This window comes from Pogona vitticeps, chromosome 3 (assembly GCF_051106095.1).
Source record: "Pogona vitticeps strain Pit_001003342236 chromosome 3, PviZW2.1, whole genome shotgun sequence".
Taxonomy (NCBI): domain Eukaryota; kingdom Metazoa; phylum Chordata; class Lepidosauria; order Squamata; family Agamidae; genus Pogona; species Pogona vitticeps.
Window position 1 is genome coordinate 242,116,037 of NC_135785.1, and position 21,022 is coordinate 242,137,058.

Consider the following 21,022-nt stretch of genomic DNA (forward strand, 5'->3'; position numbering starts at 1 on the left):
CAGCCAGATCATATGATATGTTAATATAAATTATGCCAGGCAGATCCAGCTCATTCAGTGATATAATGGCTTCAAAGAGCTTGAAGAGATTCATTAACTCCAAGTTGCTCTTTTTAATTTGGCTATTTCACTGAAGGTGGTGTTCTTTGCACCCAAAGCCATATTGTGGACAAGGAGAAATGGACACAAGGAATCTGGCAACAAGCAGAAGAGTAAATGTATATATAAATATCTTATTGCCATTAGATTTCCATATTTCATATTTATTAGATATATAGCAAGTATATAGAATTAAAAATTGGCACCTGTGCTGCCATTTTTCTTTATTTGTGGCAATCATTAAAAACATAAAACAAAACCACTGCATATTTGTTTTACATACATAATATAAAAACATGGTATCCTGCATCCCTGTCTATGGGCTGGGATGTGTCAATATATATAATTTTGTCCTTCACCTCTTCCCCCCCCCCCCTTTATTCTTAAAACAATTTTGTGAAGTGGTTTAAGTGACAGAGAATTATTCGGGGCATATAATCATAGGAAACTGAAGTTGGAAGGGGCCTATAAAGCCATCAAGTCCAACCCCCTGCTCAACGCAGGAATATAATCAAAGCATAGTTGAGAGGATTTGAACCCCGGTCTCCTGAACTGGATGAGATACTTTTGTTTACATAAGGTTGTTTATTTGCCTTGCATTCCCTGTTTTATTCTTCAGTTTATGCCTCTTGAAGTTTTTGCTGTTTTTGAACTGCTCATTTAATACATTATCATTACGTATATGTTTTCAGCTTCTGTAAACTGCCTAGAATAGTGCATGGCACTAATGGGGCGGTATATTAAATACTGTAATGCATACACCTACCTACCTACCTACCTACCTACCTACCTACCTACCTACCTACCTACCTACCTACCTACCTACCTACCTACCTACCTACCTACCTACCTACCTACCTACATACATACATACATACATACATACATACATACATACAGTGGGGTCTTGACTTGAGAACTTAATCCGTATTGGAAGGCGGTTCTCAAGTCAAAAAGTTCTCAGGTCAAATCTGCATTTCCCATAGGAATGCATTGAAAACCATTTGATCCGTATCTGCTCTTTTCCGTCCATAGAAACTAATGGGAAGCTGCTATTCCGCCTTCGACCACTAGAGGGGGATATTTTGTTTCTTTTTTTCTTAGGTCAAGAAAGGTTCAGGGAAGGCAGGGAAAATACAGTCCAGGCAGTACCAGGCAGTCTGAAGACTCCCAATCCACTCTCTAAACGCTGAGAGGAATGAGGAAGCAGGCAGGCACCCTTTTCACTGGCCAACAGTTAACTGAAAGTTCAAATTTTGCACTTTCCCTGCCTCCCACGTGGTTTTTTTTTCAGTTCTTAACTCAAATCTAAGTATGTAAGTCAAGTCAGTATTTTCCTATGAGAGTGGTTCTTAAGTCAAAATGTTCTTAACTCGAGCCGTTCTTAAGTCAAGACCCCACTGTACGTACATACATACATACATACATACATACATACATACATACATACATACATACATACATACATACATACATACATACATACATACATACATACAAAATGGAGGGGGCAATTTAATCCCTCCCTCCCCTCCTTACTATTGTGTATAAAATGACCCTTAATTTTTCCTCTAATTATTTTAGGAAAAAGTGTCATTTCATACATGGAAAAATACGGTACATATACTTCTGTTACTGTAAAAAGAAAGGAAATAAATGGGGAGGAGAAGTAAGGTCACGAGTCAGTGGTTTCAATTTGGTAACACCCTTCCTACTCATATCCTGTAAAATCTTGACTTGCCTAATATTGTGAGGAGCACAGGAAGAGCCTGGTGGATCAGACCAAAGCCCCGTCTCATTCAGTTTTCTGTTCACCATTTGTAATTGTACAAACAGCTGCCTTTGAGAATCCCCTGCGTCGTGCAAATGCAGCAGCACCTTCCTACTTGCACTTCTCCATCAACTGATACCACTTCTGGTATTATAGGCAGATAATCTATTGCGACAGATAGACCCTATCCCATTCCCCTTATCTTTGTCCAATCGCCTTCTGAAGCTGGTGTCTGTCACTTCTTCCCTGATCATTACTTCTACAATTTATTTATTTGCAAAACACTCACCAGTATCTCTGCATTAACATGTATGGTAAGATTCTCTCTCTCTCTCTCTCTCACACACACACACACACACACACTCACACACACACACACACACACACACACACACACACACACACACACCTGAGGACTACTCAGTGCATTGCAGTTCCCTGTCAATGGCCATAATGAAAGCTCCATAGGTACTCAACATTCCTGCTTGTTTATTCTTTAGGGCTATTTTTTTACTTACAATATCAATAATTAATCACTTCCTTAGCCTATGGTAAAGGCTGAACAATCAGAGTAAAAACCAAACACTTTTTTTCTGTAGAAGGTAGATAGAATTGGAGACTGCTATTTGGACCACTTACTTCGCTTGATTCATTTCAAAGTTAGCTCTTAATGTCAGACTTTTTGGCATTAGTGGCTGAAATCCTGTCCTCCGAGTTATGCCATGTAAGGCTGCTGATATAATCAATGGCAACAATTTTTTTGGAAATAAAACAATTCCAACTCCCAGAAGGTCCCAAACCTCCATGGAAACCCTTTTGTGATTGAGAGTGATTAGGGAATGGGGAGGGGTGTGTGTCGTTAATTAATTAAAATCATCAGCAACAGTGTAATATGACTACTGACTAATACATTAAAGATGAGTGCACTGTTTGTGCTTGAGATTAGCTTTAAGAATGGCCAGCTACATGAGAAGTGGAATTTATGTATCAGATTTACACAGGAAGTCTGGTTATAAAATGTTCACTATGATCCTACACGGAGCTGAAGTTTATAAGCAGAGAGAGAGAGACCACTGTGCAGGACTGGGAGACCCAAGTTGTAGTCCCTACAGAGCCAGGATACTCACTTGGTCACTTTGGGCCAAGCCACTCTCTCATAGTAGGACTTATCACCCAGGATTTTTGTGAAGAGGAATGGAAGGGAAAAAAAACCACATACACTTTCCTGACTTCTCTGGAGGAAATGAGAGCTCTAAATGTAACTCACAAAGAAATAAACAGCTCTTGTCTGTTTTGTCTCCTGTGTCCTTAAGTTGGCCAGGGAGAGAGATGACTGCTCTTGTTCTCATCTGGGACACATGTCTTCAAAGGATTCACCAATAAGCAGATGACATAACTCTTATCTCTTCTTTCAATCTAAATCTAAGAAAACTATTTTGGTCTAGATCAGTGTCTGGTATCAGTAATGGACTGGGTGAGGGCAAAAAAACCTGAAACTTAATCCAGATAAGACAGATGTGCTCCTGACTAGTCAAAAGGCAGATCAAGAAATAAGAGGCAGCTTGTACTGGATGGGGTTTACACGCAGGTGCACAGCTTGTGAGTGCTCCTGGGTTTGTTTCTGAGCCTGGATGCCCAGGTTTTGGTGGAGACTAGGAGTGCATTTTCACAATTATAAATGAATGAATGAATGAATGAATGAATGAATGAATGAATGAATGAATGAATGAATGAATGAATGGGCAGCAGACACATCAATTTTATGCATGTACTTCAAAGAGTGAAGAATAGTAAACTCCAGTTGATTTTTGTAGAGTTTCAGCTGTAGAAAGTATTGGATGCTAATAGGCTGCTTCATACAAAGTCAGACTATTTGTCTTTGAAGCCACTATTATTGATTGATTGATTGATTGATTTGATTTGATTTGATTTGATTTGTATCCCGCCCATCTGGTCTATACGACCACCCTGAGCGGCTACTGATCAACAGTGGCTCTCTCAGTTCTCAGGTACACACTTTCTCATCTTTTCCTACCTAATTCTTTGATTCCTGGAATTGCCGGGAAGTGATCCCAGGATCCTCCACATGCAGAGAAAGTAGGTGCATCATCACCTACCTATGGTCAGACCCAAAACTCAGGAAAATTGCTTCACTGATCTACAGCTCACAGAATTCTGAGTTGGCAGTGGGGCTCACTGGCATAGGATATAGGATCTCATGTGGATTTTTAAAAATAATAATTGAAACCCCTTGCCAACTGATTGCTAACTGACTTTTCATTGCTGACTGCACTATTGCTGTCCTTTTTTTCAACTCAGTTTCTCCTCCCTCCTTATGCTTCCAGTTGCGGGTCAATCAGGAAGAACTTGCAGAAAACTGTCATAACCTCCAAGATGAAGAACCAAATGCAGACCCTGGAAAACATCGCCAAAAAATGGCAGAAAACAAGGATCAGATGAGAACGAATGTCATTCAGGAAATAATGAATACAGAGAGAATCTATATCAAACATCTCAAGGACATCTGTGAGGTGGGCTATAAAATGCCAGAAAATCAAGAAGAAACCCTTGGGTTGACTTTCTGGCCTGCAGATCTTGCAGGTCTGCTCTTATCTCTGAGGATCACCCTCTTCTCTTTTGGTCTATCAGTGGATGGTGGGTAGAGAGAAGGGTAGAGCCATTTCTACATGGCAAGAGTGACAGTAAAGAAGACTTTGATCCATGTGTGCATGCACATGAGTATGGATGGAGAGCTGAGAGAGCAGAAGGAGATAAGGGCTGGAGGGAACAGTGTTGAGGGAGTCAGATCAAGAGAAGAGGCTAAGAGGAGATGAGGAAGGGAGACAAAGGGCAGAAAAAATGGAGATAGGAAGGCCAAATGATCATATTGAGAGAAGGAAGGGGAAGGTAGAAAAAGGCAGAGCGATGAGAGATCAGAGTGAAAGGAGGGCTTGACATGAAGTCAAAGCAAGTAACAGTGAGAGGTCATACTGAGATGGGAGTGATGGGAGGCAAAAAGTACGGAAGACGGAGAGAGAGGTTAGACGGAAAGTTGGGGGGACTTCCTTGGTTGTATTTATTTATTTTGTTTGTTTATTCATTCGTTTGCTTGCTTGTTTATTTATTCATTCATTCATTTAGTTCCTATCCTGCCTTCCCCACCTTGCAGGAGAAAAGTCACAAATAACTGAAAACACAAATATCATAGATATTTAAAAACATTATTTTAAAACAATAAAACAAAGTTTTAAAAGCCCACTAAACCTCCCTGTTTGACTACCTAGAAGCCTCTCTAAAGAGGTAGGTCTTCAGTTGCCAGGGGAAAGGGCTGCTTCCCCAGTGAAGGAGAAAAAGGGAAGGGCCCAAGTGCACCTCCCGAGGAAGGGAGCTCCCTCATCTGGGAGTGACTCCACATAAGTCCTCCTGAGGCACAGAGAACCATTTGGTAAGGTGGCTGTCTTTATTCTCTGATGTTTCAGTGGTAACAGGTTTTAGGAAATTAATAAAAACAAATAAAAACAGAAGGAGCACAGAGTTCTGACTCCTGTCCTCTGAAGACGCCGGCCACAGAGACTGGCGAAACATTAGGAAGAACAACCTTCAGAACATGGCCAAAGAGCCCGAAAAACCCACAACAACCATCTGTCTTTTATTATTGTTTTTAATGACTGACCTGAGATGCCCCAATTTGTTTTACATTTGTTTAATTCTGCTTAAAGTAAATTTTTAAGTTAGTGAACCAGTTTTATTTGTTCTATTGTACATTGTACTTTTGTATCATTGTTTTTAATGGTAATTTGACAAGTTGTGTACCATCCAGAGGGTGTTCCGGGTAACGAGGCAGTATACAGATTGAAATAATTAAATAACAAATATTTCTATCTAAAATTTGCATGGCAAAGTCCTCTTGAGGCCACCACATTAAAAGTTGTTTGTTATACTGCTCTTTGCTTAAGCAACTTTGACTCTGGTTTACTCGGCCTCAGCTCTGCCTGCCTCTGCCTACCACGGACAGCAATTTCCAATTGACTTTCTCCAGGGGTCACGAAAACGAAACAAAACAGAGTCCAGCCCATCTTGGAAAAACATGGGAAGGCATGCGCAGATGCTCAGAATGCAACTGCATCCCTGACCAAAGGACCAAACTGTGACCCCCATGTACCATATTATTGTACTGGATGTTGTTGCATAGGTCATTCAGTGTGATGCTGAGCAGCCAGATGTGGTTTGTTGTTTAGCTTTTTTTTTCATTAATCAGTGAAATTATTTGCACCAAGTGAGAGAGGAAAATGATGACTGAATTGTAGGGATCCTGTATGAACTGGCTGTCTGGCTCTGTGTCATACTGTTTATATACTGAACCTGCATTCAGACTGGACAACATAGGTCTTGGACAATTCGGACAATTATTGCCGCTCATGAACAAAGGTGGCAGGGAAGAGGTGTGAAAGTTGAGAAAGATCACATTTCCTAGTGCTAGAAGGCAAAACAAATTATTCATTACAATTAAAAAAACTCTTTTCTGATTTGACCCACGTTGAGCGTCCAGTTTGTATTTTTTTTCTAGGGGTATCTTCGGCAGTGTCGTAAACACACTGGGATGTTCACAGAAGCCCAACTAAACACCATATTTGGGAATATTGAAGACATTTACAAATTCCAAAGAAAATTCTTGAAAGATCTAGAGAAGCAGTACAAAAAAGACGAGCCCCACCTAAGCGAAATAGGAGCCTGCTTTCTTCAGCATGTAAGTTTGTTGATTCTGCTCTGTTAGTTTGATTTTCGAATGTTATGCGAGAAAGGCAATCTTCAGTGACAACTGCAGCTTGATAACAGTGCAGAACTAAATACCTGTATATGCCTTTAAAGAATCTCATCAGTTTTACCTTAAGGCTGTCTAAGCCAGTTGTGATTCCTCCATGTCACTGGGGATGTGCATGGCAAAAATGTTCATATTTCTTTTGTTTCAGGTTCTCTCCCCACCCCCCCGGCCTCTTTTGTTTTTGTGTTTTCACTGTGTGACATGAAAGGGAAAGCCTCTTTCTGGTTCTTTCACTTTGAGTTCCCCTGTTGTGTTTCCTGACACTTCAAAAGCCCTAAAGGACACTTAAAACCTCTTAAAAAGTGCTCCTCAAAAGCAGAGAGGTAAAGCAACAGAGGATCAAACCACTACAAAAGTTGCCATGGAAAAGAAATCATTAAAAACTCACCAAAATATACAACTTTAAAAGAATAAGTCACACTGAATTAACTAATAACAATTTAAAATCAGGTAAACAGGGATAACCCCCAACGTACAAAGTAGGAAAACAATATATTAAAAATCTTCCCCTTCAATAACAGACAGGAAAAATCTCCAGATATATTGGGAAGAGGGGTCAAAAAGTCATCTAAAGGAGGTGCATTAGCACAGGCGGACTGCTTGGCAGCAACAAAGATAATCCAAAGAAATTGGGAGGCGGGTCCTCTTAAAAAGTCAAGAACAAAAGGCAAATAAGGAAAGCATCCAATAAATATCTTATTTTAACAAAAATATTGTATTTTGTTTTCTTTTAGCAAGAAGGCTTTGCCATCTACTCTGAATATTGTAACAATCATCCCAGTGCCTGCATTGAGCTGTCCAATCTGATGAAACAGGGCAGGTATCGTCATTTCTTTGAAGCTTGCCGTCTCCTGCAGCAAATGATTGATATTGCTATAGATGGTTTCCTTCTCACACCTGTTCAGAAAATCTGTAAATATCCTCTGCAGCTTGCAGAATTGCTCAAGTACACTACTCAGGAACACAGGTAAGACAAACTATCCCCACCCACCCAATCATGTATCCCAGATTCACTTGCAAAGACCTGCCTCCCACACATTCTGTTTTCTCAAACACTAATTAGATTCGAACTGCTCATCTGGGCCAGTTAAGCATGTGAATCCTTAAAACTTTGGTTAATGTTCAACCAACCTAGGAAGTAGCCCTGCTGATGCCACATTATCTTTCAGTGAGCAAATCCCGTCCCATGGTTCAGTTTCTCTCCAAAACCCTCAGAACTGTTTACGATTCAATTGAGCAGGACTTCTGTGGGTATCAAAGTGGCTTTGTTGTCTGCTTCCTTCCTCTCCAACTTTCTCCTTTGGTATTTCCTCAGTGCTTTCTCCTTGTAAAAAAAGGCTGCTCTTTGAACAAATTGTCTCTGCTCTCAGATTAATAGTGGTAGAAATCTCCCACAGGTATGTGTGTGTTGGGGGGTGTTTCGTACTTTTTAATGCTTTACAATAGATCGCTGAATTTTCCAAATAGAAAAAGTGTTGCGGTAAAATTAATACTGAACAGCTATGACACATGGCAAGTTATGTGTTTAAAAATAAATCCATCTTTTCTACTCTTCAAACATATTAGTGATACTTTTATAACAGGGACAGCTTTTAAATAGTTTGGACAATTATTCAGATTCTGGGAAGTAGATTTCACTCATGAGACTTCAGTTTGGAATACCTGAACTCATCTGGATTGAACTCGGGTTGTGAGCAGAAGCTTGACTGCTGTACTGCAATTTAACTACTGCGTCATGTGGTTCATATGTATCCTGATACTCAGTTGGGTATGCATTCAGGAATGCAACCAGCACCTCATTAATTAGTGGCAATTTGTTGCCATGGCATATATACTGTATTTTTCCATGTATAAAATGACACTATTCCCTAAAATAATTAGAGGAAAATTTGAGGGTTGTTTTATACACAGTAGTAAGGGAGGGAGGGATCAAAGCACTTTGATCCCTGCTTTCCCCCTCCACTTTTTGCAAAGAAAGTGGAGGGGGGAAGCACTTTCCTCGCAAGAAAATGGAGGGGGAAAGTAGGAATTCCTTTCCCCATCCACTTTCTTTGCAAAAAGCTGCTTTCCCCCTCCACTTTTTTGCAAAGAAAGTGGAGGGGGAAAGCACTTTCCTCTTAAGATAGTGGAGGGGAAAGAAGGAATCACTTTCCCCCTCTACTTTCTTGCAAGGAAAGTGCTTTCCTCTTGCAAAAAGTAGAGGGGTAAAGCAGCTTTTTGCAAAGAAAGTGGACAGGGAAAGCAGGAATCCAAGCCCTTTGGTCCCTGCCTTCCCCCTCTACTTTCTTGCAGATAAAGAAATTTTGGGTTAGAAAAGGGTCTTATACATGAAAAAATACCGTAATTTCTCTTACACAACTGTAATTCATCAATAGGTTCTGACAACAGTTTCTTATACATTTTATAATGCTGCCATCAGAAATTCAAAACTTAAAAGTGATTTCCAAAGGATAGTTCAACTTTTTGTTGAACAAGCATGCACAGGATCATGCTGTAAACTGAATTTAACTAGCCCCCAGATCTAACTCTGTAATTGATTGTTGAATCACGGTAGTATAGTTTATCCAAAATCTATGTTGGCTTTGTTCCAAAATTTATTTATTTTTAAAAAAATCCTATTAATATTTAAAGAAATCTGTTTCTAAGGTCTTATATATCTTTCCCAGAATCCTTAAACCCAATGGTAAGAGGCTGGGATTAATTTATAGTAACCTCCCTCCAACTATCTGGTTTGAATCTGACACTTTGTTAAAAGCTTATGCAAGAACCAATCTTATCCATAGTTCAGGTTTACCTAGGGTTCACAATTAATTAGGTTTTAAAACCAGTTTCCTGTCTTGATTTTAAAATCTTGTTGTCACAAACATTGGTTAATGTAATTGCAGTTAAGGGCAGTGCCAGCACTTAACTGTTGATGGGAAACCTATGATATAAAATGTTGCTGGTTCTGCTGGATTTGAAATCTATGTGACATTAAGGTTTCTGGTAGCAAGACATGAGAACTGCTTTGGTGAAGAGTCAACTGAGCTTAGCAGATTTTCCAGCTCTGGGAGTAAAGCCACATAACTATGAAAAAATACCCAACTGACTATGGAGATGACAGAATGATCCCCTAAAATGATTTCCTTTGTATGTCTTTACTTTGCAGTGACTATAATGATATAAAAGCAGCTTATGAAGCCATGAAAAATGTTGCTTGCCTGATCAATGAACGTAAACGAAGGCTAGAAAGCATAGACAAAATTGCTCGCTGGCAAGTGTCTATTGTCAACTGGGAGGTAAGGATGTACTTCCAAGAAGGGTGGACACTTAAAGGACAGAATGTTCAGCAGCCATTTCTTTTTGTCTACTTTTGTTTTGATATTGCACTTGGCTATTCCATGTGATTCAAGAAGACCGTTGTTGATTCTGAGAATATTGATTTGAATGATTTGTTTACTTATAGCACTTGTATTTTTAATAATCGGTTACAAAGTGGTTTGTGGCATAAAACACAAAAGAGCAGTAACAACCCCACGCTAAAAGTCCAATGGTAACAAAGTGTTTTTGCTGCCAACTGAAAAGGCCCTGCGTCATAATGTATCAGGTTTTTTTCACAGTTATCTTTTTAGATAGCAACAGAGTTATCATGCAGTCTTATTCAGAAAGAGAAGTGAAAAAGACTCAACTCCTTCTCAGTGGCTTTCCCCTAATAGCCCAAAACCTTTATCATCATGAAAGGATGTCTCTTCCTTGCCAGCCGCCCTCCATGCCCAGGTTGCCTTTCTTGCAGCCCACGTGTGTAAAAAGCTGAACATTTATGGCAGTGCAGCTTTTCTGCTTGCACAGGTTCCCTGTGTTCCCTCTTTTTTTTTTTTTTAAAAAAAAAAGCCATTTACATTGTTTTGATGTTTATTGAGATGATTTAAATTATTTTGATTGATTGATTGCAATTATTTTCAGTTGTTTAATTTGCTTTTAATTTGGTTTTTACTGATGTTTACTAGCAGTGCTGATCATTTTTATAGTTTTGAGGAAAGGCTAGATAAAACATACTGTAATGATAGTAGTTAAATAGAAAAAGCTGCCTGCTGCAGATGTTCCAGCCCTAACACGTGGAGGCTGAAGGAACAGGCGGCATGTGAAAGATGGAAGAGCCAGCAAGTTCTTCTCCATTCTCTTCTTTTATCACATGGCTGGTTGAATGGGAGGAAATAACTGAATAGGACTTAAGTGAACACTTCAGCACAGAGTGATGTAGTCAAAAACCTCAGGTCTCAGCAAATATGATAGGCGGGCTTGTTTTCTATTTTGGATTTGCAACTAAACAACTTCGTCTGAAATGCATCCATGTAAGTTATGTGTGGTACTAACTAGGCTAATGGTAATTGTTAAATGACCTTAAGTCTTTTTTCCCCCTGTCCACTGCAAACGTTCCAGGGGCAAGACGTTTTAGGCAGAAGCTCAGAGCTGATCCATTCAGGAGAACTGACCAGAATCTCTAAGCAAGGCAAGAGCCAGCAGAGGACTTTCTTCCTCTTTGACCATCAGCTTGTGTTCTGTAAAAAAGATCTACTGAGAAGGGACATGCTGTACTACAAGGGACGGTTGGACATGGATGAAATGGAAGTGCTGGACGTCGAGGATGGCAAAGACAAGGACTACAATATCAATGTAAAGAACGCTTTCAAAATTGTAAATACTGTCACAGAAGAGGTTCATCTGTTTTGTGGGAAGAAGCCAGGGGACAAGAAAAGGTGGATGGAAGCCTATGCAAATGAGAGGAGGAGAGTGCAAGAAGATAAAGAAATGGGTATGTCTTGTCTTTCTTAACATAAGAAGCAGTTAAAATCAGAGGAAAGAATTGTGCTTGCTTTCCTTATTTTTGCTTTTGGCGATTCTACGACCTTTGAATTGCTTTGCTTATCTATGAAATGGTATTGAAGATTTCAGTATTAAGTATTAACTATCAGGTTTTAGCTCAGGTGGGGAAACTTTGTATGTCAGGGGTTGTGTTCCTATAGGAGTAATCTGACAGAGGCTTCAGTAGAACTGAACCCAGCAGTGGTTGGGCCAGAGCCAAAAGTGAGTGGGGCCACCCTTTCTCCTATATCTTACGTTCCCGCCTGCTTTTTATTTCATCTCTTGTCCCATCACGCCAATGCAGCTAGGAAACAAACTGAAGATCTTCGAAATTAGTCCATGGGTTGCATGCAGCCGTCATGCTCTGTGTTGCCCACCCTTCATTAACCTGTGATAAGAAGCAGGCTTGGCGATGTCCATCAAGAACAGCAGGAACAACAAAAAGCTGCATATGCACTAAGTCACATTTCCTGTCTTGTGAGATCACGAAAATGGTTTTGCGGCAGGATAGCAAAAATCCTATCATTTCAGAAAACATTAGGAAACTACTTTTGAAAAATACAGTGTTTTTCACCCCATAAGACGCACCTGACTATAAGACGCACATATTTTTTTGAAGAGGAAAGCAGGAAAAATATTCCTCTGTATCATGGGTGGGCTATTAAATAAATAAACAGTGTAAGTCCCACTCTGGGACTGCAAAAAAAAAACCTCACCAAAAACCAAAGCAACATAGAAACATACATCCCAGCCCAAACCTACCCTCCCAAACCCACCCAGAACATTTTTTAAAAAAGTAAAAAGCAGCACCTTACCAGTCTGAAGCCTCCTGGGAGTCCCCCCCCCGCCGCCATCGCTGCTTTCCCAAGCGTCTGGAGGCCTCAGAAGGCACTGCAGGGGTCCCCGCCACCATAATCTTAACTGCCACTGCTGAGGTCTTCTGGCCTCAGAGCTACGTATGTAGAAATGGAGACTGCCTGCCCTTTGCAAAGATGGCTGCAGCTTCATTTAGGGTAGGGAAGCTGCAGCTGCCATTTTTGCAAAGGGCAGCCTGGATTCCCTTACCCTGCCTTAAGGGAATCCAGGCTGCCCTTGGCAAAGATAGCAGTTGCAGTTTCCCTACCCTAAATGAAGCCACAGCCACCATCTTTGCAAAGGGCAGGCAGTCTCCATTTCTACATGCATGGCTCCAAGGCCAAAAGACCTCAAGCAGCGGCGATTAAGGCAGGAGGGTGTCGGTGAGGCCGAAGGTGCGGGTTTACTCATGAGTAAGGGCTGCAAAATGTGCAGGTCTACTCACAAGTAAGTGCCACAGGATGTGTGGGTCTACTTGTGAGTAAGCACCACCAAACACCCTGGGTGGGGTGTGCAGGTTAGAGGAGCTCCGTGGTCCAGCCGTGCAGCAGGAGGAGGAAGGAGAAGCAGCCGGGTACCTAAGCCGGAGAAGCTTCCGAGGGTGTCTGAAGCCTCCGGAGGCCTGGGAAGGCAGCGATGGGGGGGGGCAGTATTCGCTCCATAAGACGCACACACTTTTCCCTCCACTTTTTGGGGGGGGAAAACTGTGTCTTATGGAGCAAAAAATACGGTAGTGAGGAGCTTTAGAAATATTCTTAGTCTTCATTCAGCTGCTCTGTTGTGTGGCCTGCCTTTTGGGTCTTTTGCCTCAGGTTATTAAGGTTGCTCAGGCACACTGTACTTCTGAATGTGGTAAATAGATAATAACCTTTCAAGTAATATTTTATGCTTTCGGCATGTATACTGATTTAGTTGCTCTTCAGTAGTAACTTTCAATAGCCTTGTGACTTGCCCAACAGGTTGCACCAACATAGCGCTGTTTAGGGTTGCTCTGGTGGAAGTCTGCTATAGTTTGCTATTGTTCTCTTCTGGCAAGTCCTTAAATCTTCTACTGAGTCATCAGCATTTGGTCTGTAAAAGAAATCTGCACTTCTGTGTGCTGATTGCAAACTGACTGAACATAACACAGCTGCCTTACGTTGATTCTCTCCGGCGCCTGTTTAGTCCAATATTATGTACCCTGATTGGAAGCAGCTCTCCAGAGCCTCAGGCAGAAATCCTTCCTATTGTCCACTTGGTGATCTTTTCAGCTGAAGGTGCTGGGGAGTGAAGGCCCTGTTGAATCCACTTGGCACAGTGTTGCTTACCCTGACGGCTGCAGAGCTTTGCACTGGAGTGAACTCAGGACTTCCAATCTGCAAAACATGTGCTTTAACTGGAGCACAGGCAAGCAGTTAGCCGGGCCCCCTCCCTTGAATTGCACTACTAAGCCTTTCATTTTATATGACATTTTAACTGATCTTTGTTTTAAAACGTTGCTGGAACCAAATGCGTGAAACCATATTTAAATAATGAAATTTACCTCCAAATGCAGGAATGGAGATCTCTGAAAACCAAAAGAAGCAAGCCATGCAAAACGCACGGAGATCAAGGCATGGAAAGATGAAAGGTGAATATTCCCTGCATGAAAGAAGCCTTAACCTTCACATGAGGAATTCTGCTTGGGCATTATAGTTGGGGGGAAATATGAGGCAGGAAATTACAGGTCCAGGAGACAGAAACTCCTATGCTTTCAGTGGCTGAAATGGAAAGAAGGCAAATGCTGCTGATTGCAAGTGTGATAATTCACATGCAGCATTTATCTACATGATTGCATGACTATGGATATTCAGGGTATGCAGCCGGTGCATAGAATAAAATGTCCGGTGTACACTTGGCCCTGAATTGTAAAGACTTGATATACTTTCAATATAAGAGTTTCACTCATGTTCTCTATGCTTCCTTTCTATAGGTGTCAGCTACAATGGGTGCCCAGTGCCACCGCCTCATCAGGGTTTACATCCTATCCATCAGCGCCACATTACAGTGCCCACCAGCATTCCGCAACAACAGGTCTTTGCTCTGGCAGAACCAAAACGGAAGCCATCCCTTTTCTGGCACACTTTTAACAAACTGACCCCATTCAAGAAATGAATGGCTGGAAGCCTGTGGACTAGAAGGTTGTATGGTAAACAAGAGCCATTTGCCACTAAAGAATTTGTTTGTCCATCCAGAAGACTGTGAATTCTGTTCTGGAGGGAGGTTCTTAGGATTATCCTAACTTTCTGCCATAACCTTCCCGGAGAAGGATGAAGTACAGGCCGTTCTGTCCTGGGGAACCTGCCTCAAGGGCACCTTGCAGCAGTTCTAGAGCTGTAACATACTGTTTATGTTGTATTGTACCAAAGGAATGGTTAAAATCTGAAGGTCATTTTTGCCTGTCTTAATAATGATTGATGGCCAAATTTAGAAACAGGAAGGAAAGCAATTTTTCCCCCCTGCACAGCATGTTGGGAAAGAAAGAGATCCTCTGTGAGCACCAAGCAGACGAGTGGATCTCAAGCGATCAGGTTGCTGCTACTGCAAGAACTGCTGAAGCCGAATCTTTCCTGTTTGTCTTAGTTTGCTGTCTTTTTCTGTTAATTTAACTATGTGGGAGTTGGACTTCCTACAAGGCCTTATTATCTTTCCCATAAAATGGGGAAAATTGATTAACATTGTGACATAAATAGAAAAACACGTGTTTTTATAAGCTGTTGCAAATAATGAAGGAAAAAAAACCAATGCATCATGGCTTTTAATATTTACGAAAAGCGGTACTTCGCTGCATGCATTGTATGCACTTGAAGAAAGTAGTTTCATTTTATTTTGTTACCTGTATCTGTTAAGCCAGTGAAAAATGCCTCTGTGATTTCCAGTATGCCTGCATTTACCCAATGAAAACTGAAGTCTCCTCTGTTTTTAATGGCATTTGTAATGGCATTAATGTGACGATAAAAGTAATAAGAACAAGACAAAGAATAGAAATCTAAGAGTGTTAACAAGAGAATTTTTGTCACTCTATCCCATAAATATACACATTCCATCTGGTTTGTATGTCTCCGATAAAAGCCTCCAATAGGTTTCCAAAATGGTATTTGGTTTCATTCTTGTATACATCACTTAAGTGAGAGGAATGTTTTTTTACATTGATATCAAGAAGGCCATACATCAGAGACAGTCTGTGACATTATAAATGAACTTTGATTAAACCTCAGGTCATATCTGGCCTATTTATAAAATATTAAAATTACATTTTCTTGTTCTGATTTTGTTCTGTTATGTGAAATAAAGTTTTTTTTCATATAGTTTTATCAAAATATTTCACCATTAGAACATTCACATAACATTTATGGCACACAACATAATTTCCATGCTCCCTGTAGTCCTTAATACTTACTTTAATATGCATTATCAATATGATGAAGTGGAATAGCACACACTTCCCAAATTCCATTCAGTAGGTTAACTGTATTGGCAATCAGGGATATTTTATAATACTGAGGACATATTCAGGTATTTTTTGAGTATGAAGCCAAGTTTTTATTTTATATAATTTTATTTGTGGTAATTTTTTTAAAATTAAAGGACAGTGGGCTACAGTGGCTTCTTAATCACCTGATGAAATGTAAAACAAGTCTTTGGCTGCAAAACCAAGCCATATTTTCTAGGAAGTATATTACTTTGGATAGAGAAATAGTTAGGCTTGTACTGCTTATTCACTTCTGTTACTCTCCCATTTAACACAGAGAGTCTAGCCAAAGTGCAGTGTTTTAACTTCAGTTGATTTCAGTAGGAATACTGAAATATTTGTGGATTGAACTCATGAGAATTAAATATTCAGAAATTTAGATGAGTTATATTACTTATGCAGACAGCCAAGAAAAAATTGTTAGCTTGATTGGCAACTTCTGAAATTTTAAAAAGCCTTATTATCCAAGAAGATGCACATACTAGCACAAGACATGCATCCTTCTACAGTTGTTGACTGATATGAGTTAAAACAATTTCTTGCACTTGCATTTTTCATGCGCCTAAAATTAAACTTTTTATTAACAAGAATTTTTAGATTGAATTGACAGCTTTTGAAAACAGGCATGTTAGAGATGCCTTCTGTACATAGTTCAGCGATGAATGTAAAAAGATGTTGACGTACAACAGAATTGTCTGGCATGCTGTGAGCCTCCATTCTTGCTTTTCAGTATTAACTTTTTGAAATGAAATATCAGAGGAGCTGATACGTGAAATTGTAGATTACCCTTTATGCTTACAGAATTGCAGTTTTTTGAAGTATTTTTTATTGTCACAGTCGAGAGCTATGTTTGATAACGAAACAAGTGCTGCTCCCATTCTAAAAATATGACCTAAAATTATTTGGATCAAGGAGGATGTGCAGCAGAATACTGTGATGAGTTCTAGAGACAGGAAGAGTTCCTTCTTTGGACTGCAGATGCCTCTCAGCACAGCTACTGGTCATGCTTGTTACATGCTTCCACAAATTGCAGTAAAATATAAGTTTTTTAGCTATGATTCTCACCTTTCTGTAGTTCAGGAAAGTAAACCTGTCCAGTCTCTCATTCTTTTATATAATGCTTCTACCTTACCTGCTTTCTGTTTTTCTACTTGAAATCAACAATTTGTGTTTGCTGAATATTCTCATTCCTCATTGGGAATATAGCCTGTTTGAGTCTGTGGTATTTTAAAAATATTTCTATATTGCTGCAAATAGTGAAGTTTCCCAAGCATGCTGATACTTTTCTTGTGATTCCGTCACCCCATCTTAACTCTTTCTGTTGGCCCTCATCGCTTGAGTTCAGTATTGGAGGGGTGATGGAAGTTGTCTCCACTGGCATTTATTGCTACTTTTCACACTTGAAAAGACGTTTGGGGGCTGAACTGACATATCTGCATAGTTGTCTTATGTCAGTTCCCATGTTCTCATGCCAGTTCAGCAAAGACATTGCTGAAAGACAATAATGACCAGAATCTTACTACTTTCTTATGTTGGCATGAATCCAACAGCATAATGGCAAATTGATGCTGGTTAAGAAGTTGGAGCTGAACCTGACTGGCTGCATTAAGTGGGTATCCTCTTTCTTCTCTCAGCTCTCTCCCCTCCTCTCCCAGTGCATAGATACAGAAGCACAGCGGAGTGTAGAATCAAAGCAATGTTCAAGACGTTGCTGCTAAACATTGGGCCTTCTGAGATGCATTATAGGGCTGCTGCTAGGTGTTGAACCCCTTGTCAGAACAGCTTGATCAAAGAGGGGAGGATTAGAAGAGACTACTGTGGATGACATTCTATGCTTGGCTCTGTGTACGATTTTTTCCATGCTCTTAATCTTCCAGGTAACATTGCAGTTTAAAAACTGGAAGGAAAGCAAAAAGCTTCATCTGATCTGGAGATGCACTGATTCTTACTTTCTTCAAGAAACCCTCAAACTTTACAAAGAGAGGGAAACTGTATGATTCAAGGTACTCAGGGAAAAGGTACAATACAGTACCAAGCATGCTAAATTATTTTATTGAGTGGTGTTCTTCCCTGTAACATTTTGCAGATATTTTTTAAAAAATAACAATTTGGTTTTATATGTTTTGATCCTGAAACAATTTGAGAAGATTTGAAGGCTGGAAAAAAACAGATCAGATATAGACTCTTGTAAGACCTTTAGATACCAATGTTATGTCCACAGCCAAAGTGATATTACCCTGGAAAATCAAACTCATTTTCCTGGCCAGGATCCAAAGAGCTGCTTCAGATGAGTCCAATGGATTTCTCTCACCCACTGGGATTTTTTTAAAATTATGTCATGCACACACCCACACACACTCACCAAGTGTGCCAAGTTAGTGTGTTATGTGACAACTTGTTCTCAGATTTCAAAAGTTGTTGGTTGCCCATGACAAACTGGTGTTTAAGAAAAATAACTAACATATCTTTGGCCATGCAGATTTAGTTTAAGGGTTACTTAGATTCTGATAAATAAATATGTGTGGCAAATAAGCATGGTGCTTTGTATTAATAGCCCTGGGGATATAAATATGAAGTGTGGCACCACAGGTGCCACAGAGGTCTGTTCTCTCCCCCAGAACTGGCTGGTCCACTCACTGTTCAGTGTGCAGTTCTTGCATCCATTGTCAACATCACGCCAGTCATGAAAGTAATCTGGCTGGTGCTTTCCCACCTCCCCACACAGCAACGGCTCAGCATCTGAGTAGGAAGACTCAGATCCCACCTTCTCACCAGAGTGGTTAGCTGTGCGGGAAGGCAGGGAAGCGTTGGTCGGGTTACTTCCATATCTAGTGGCAAATCAACTAAATGCTGATGAAATATATTTTTTAGCTTACTAGAAGTTTCCTTTGATGTAACTCTCATCAACAGTAACGTTCTTTTAAAAGTCGTGTCACCACTGTTCCATCAGAACTGAACTCTTTAGAGCTGTGAGAACAGACATATTGATTTAATGTGACATGTTAAGGCAGTGCATGTGTAAGTCCCACTGATTAGCCATTAGTTTCCATAGAAACTCTCGTACAGTTTTAAATTATTATAGTCTGCAATGGTTTTGACTTTGGGATTTCCGGATATTGTTCGCGTACAACCACCTCATGTCATCCCCAGCCACTGACAATGCTGTTTGGGGATGATGAGGTCTTAACCTACCAAGAGATCCAAAGATCAAGGCTGTAAACCACTATTTTGCCACCATTTTGACCACTATCTCCTGAAAGAACATTCTAGAAAGCGATTATGTCCACTTGAACATGCAAGACAGAAAAACACACTCTTGTTTCTAATAGACTAAACTAGCACTGAACATTGATCCTCTGGTTTCTGCTAGTCTGTTTCTATAGCTAAACAAACTATTTCTATTAATGGTTTAAATTTCACCATCAAAAAGTGAAGGAACATAATAACTGAAGTAGTTCACATTTCATTATTTGTGGCATTTTAAAACGTATTTTATATTTCAGCTTGGAATTTGAGCCAAAGAAACCTTAGCCATAATAAACTGGTATATTTTTGTCAGCTGCCTTTTCCCCCTCAACGTGTATGGTGTTTGCATATGGGATTTGCCTTCTGAATTAACTGTAATTTAAAAAGAATCTGCTGCTTGTTTAACTTGCCTGTATATTTTATTTTGGACAAGTGTTATGTAACACTTTTCCTATTATATATATATTTTATGCATCATAATATCAAATACCACTGCGTCTGTTGCAAGCCAAGCATGGCTTTAGAACTTGGCTGTTGACAGCTAAAATACAATGTATAGGCTCTCCTACCTATGTATGTACTTGCTAAGAAGTTAACTCTGCTGCCAGATTTATTTGTATTCCATATGCACCTATATTATACACACATATACACTATTTAAGATAATCTTGCTTTATGGAAATGTATATACACGATACATTCAATTTATATTACTCTAACATGATACATTCTACTATGTATAACTTTTCTCTGCTGTGTCTTACATAATTTTACTGTACAGTTTTGTTTTTTGTGACTTTTTGTAGTGTATAAAGCTGTGTGTGAGCTTTAAATATTTGGAGGTTACTGTCTGATAAAAGTAATACTGTGTTTTACTTCACTTAGTTTATTTGCTGCATGGATCCAGGGCTTGACATCTAGTTAAATCAGCTGTCATTTAATTTTTACAAAAGATAAATTACGCAGTCCACATGCTGAACTGCATAGGTTGCCATTTCAAATTCAAATACATTGAGAAACATACGTTCTAGATCCATATTGCAAAGAATGCATACTCCTAAATCTTCAAAGAAAACATTGTTTCATCCATTCATCAGTTCTTTTACTTGTGATCGAAAAGCAATTTCATATCAATTAATTTACAGATTTTTTTCTTGCTGAGTTACAACTCTTGACAAGAAATTTAAAACTTTTTTTCTGTTCCCCACCCAAAGAAGACAAACTTCACAGACACTTAGAAGTGTTCCTCAAGCAATGAAAGACTATCACAGTGTGCTTTCCCTTAACCTCTTTATCTTACAGTTCGCCATGCCTTATTTTGTGATTGGGTACTGGAAGTCCAGTGAATTGGTGTATGTGACACAATACTCGAGCACCACATACTACTTGTACTGCAGCTCCCATCATCCCTTGCCATTGGTTATGCTGTGTAGGGCTGTAGAGAATTGCAGACCAGTGACATGGACAGGGTCACATGCTCTCCACCTCTGCTGTAATTGAAGATGGAATGTACTTACCTTACTGTTTCTGCATATCTGAGCTGTATCTCAGGTACCCTGAGTTGCAGACTTCAGGAAAACATATGGTCGGGATGAATTATTTGCAACAGAGTCCCCCGTGTTCCTAATAGCCCAGCATTTGGGAAATACTGGGTTCTTGGCTAGTAAATCCCACAATCCTATAGCCAGCCAATACTTTCAAACTATAGTAGCCTTTTGTCTCCTCCTCCCGCCCCCCGGCCCAACAAGAATACCAAGATAATGGATATCAGTTATTGCTGCTCCTAGAAATGGCAAAACATCAAAGAACCCAGGAACTCCAGCGCCACATAGTGGTGGGTCATGGTACTCGAGAGTAAACTGATGATTCCCAGTCCTAATGTTTGATCTGTGCAAAT

The 21,022-nt window shown here is 39.9% G+C and overlaps 1 protein-coding gene across 5 annotated transcripts in view; it reads left to right on the forward strand.

Moving 5' to 3' along the window:
• Nucleotides 1-16,757, forward strand: part of SPATA13 (spermatogenesis associated 13) — a 98,969-nt gene extending 82,212 nt beyond the window's left edge. For all 5 annotated transcript variants that reach the window (XM_020811067.3, XM_072993716.2, XM_078390024.1 and 2 more), the window contains 7 exons: nt 4,216-4,401; nt 6,438-6,617; nt 7,427-7,659; nt 9,841-9,970; nt 11,112-11,484; nt 13,924-13,998; nt 14,341-16,757. In XM_020811067.3, coding sequence (XP_020666726.3) covers nt 4,216-4,401; nt 6,438-6,617; nt 7,427-7,659; nt 9,841-9,970; nt 11,112-11,484; nt 13,924-13,998; nt 14,341-14,522 — 1,359 coding nt within the window. In that variant the 3' untranslated portion in view covers nt 14,523-16,757. The remainder of the gene's footprint in view (nt 1-4,215; nt 4,402-6,437; nt 6,618-7,426; nt 7,660-9,840; nt 9,971-11,111; nt 11,485-13,923; nt 13,999-14,340) is intronic.
• The last annotated feature ends 4,265 nt before the right edge of the window (nt 16,758-21,022 follow it).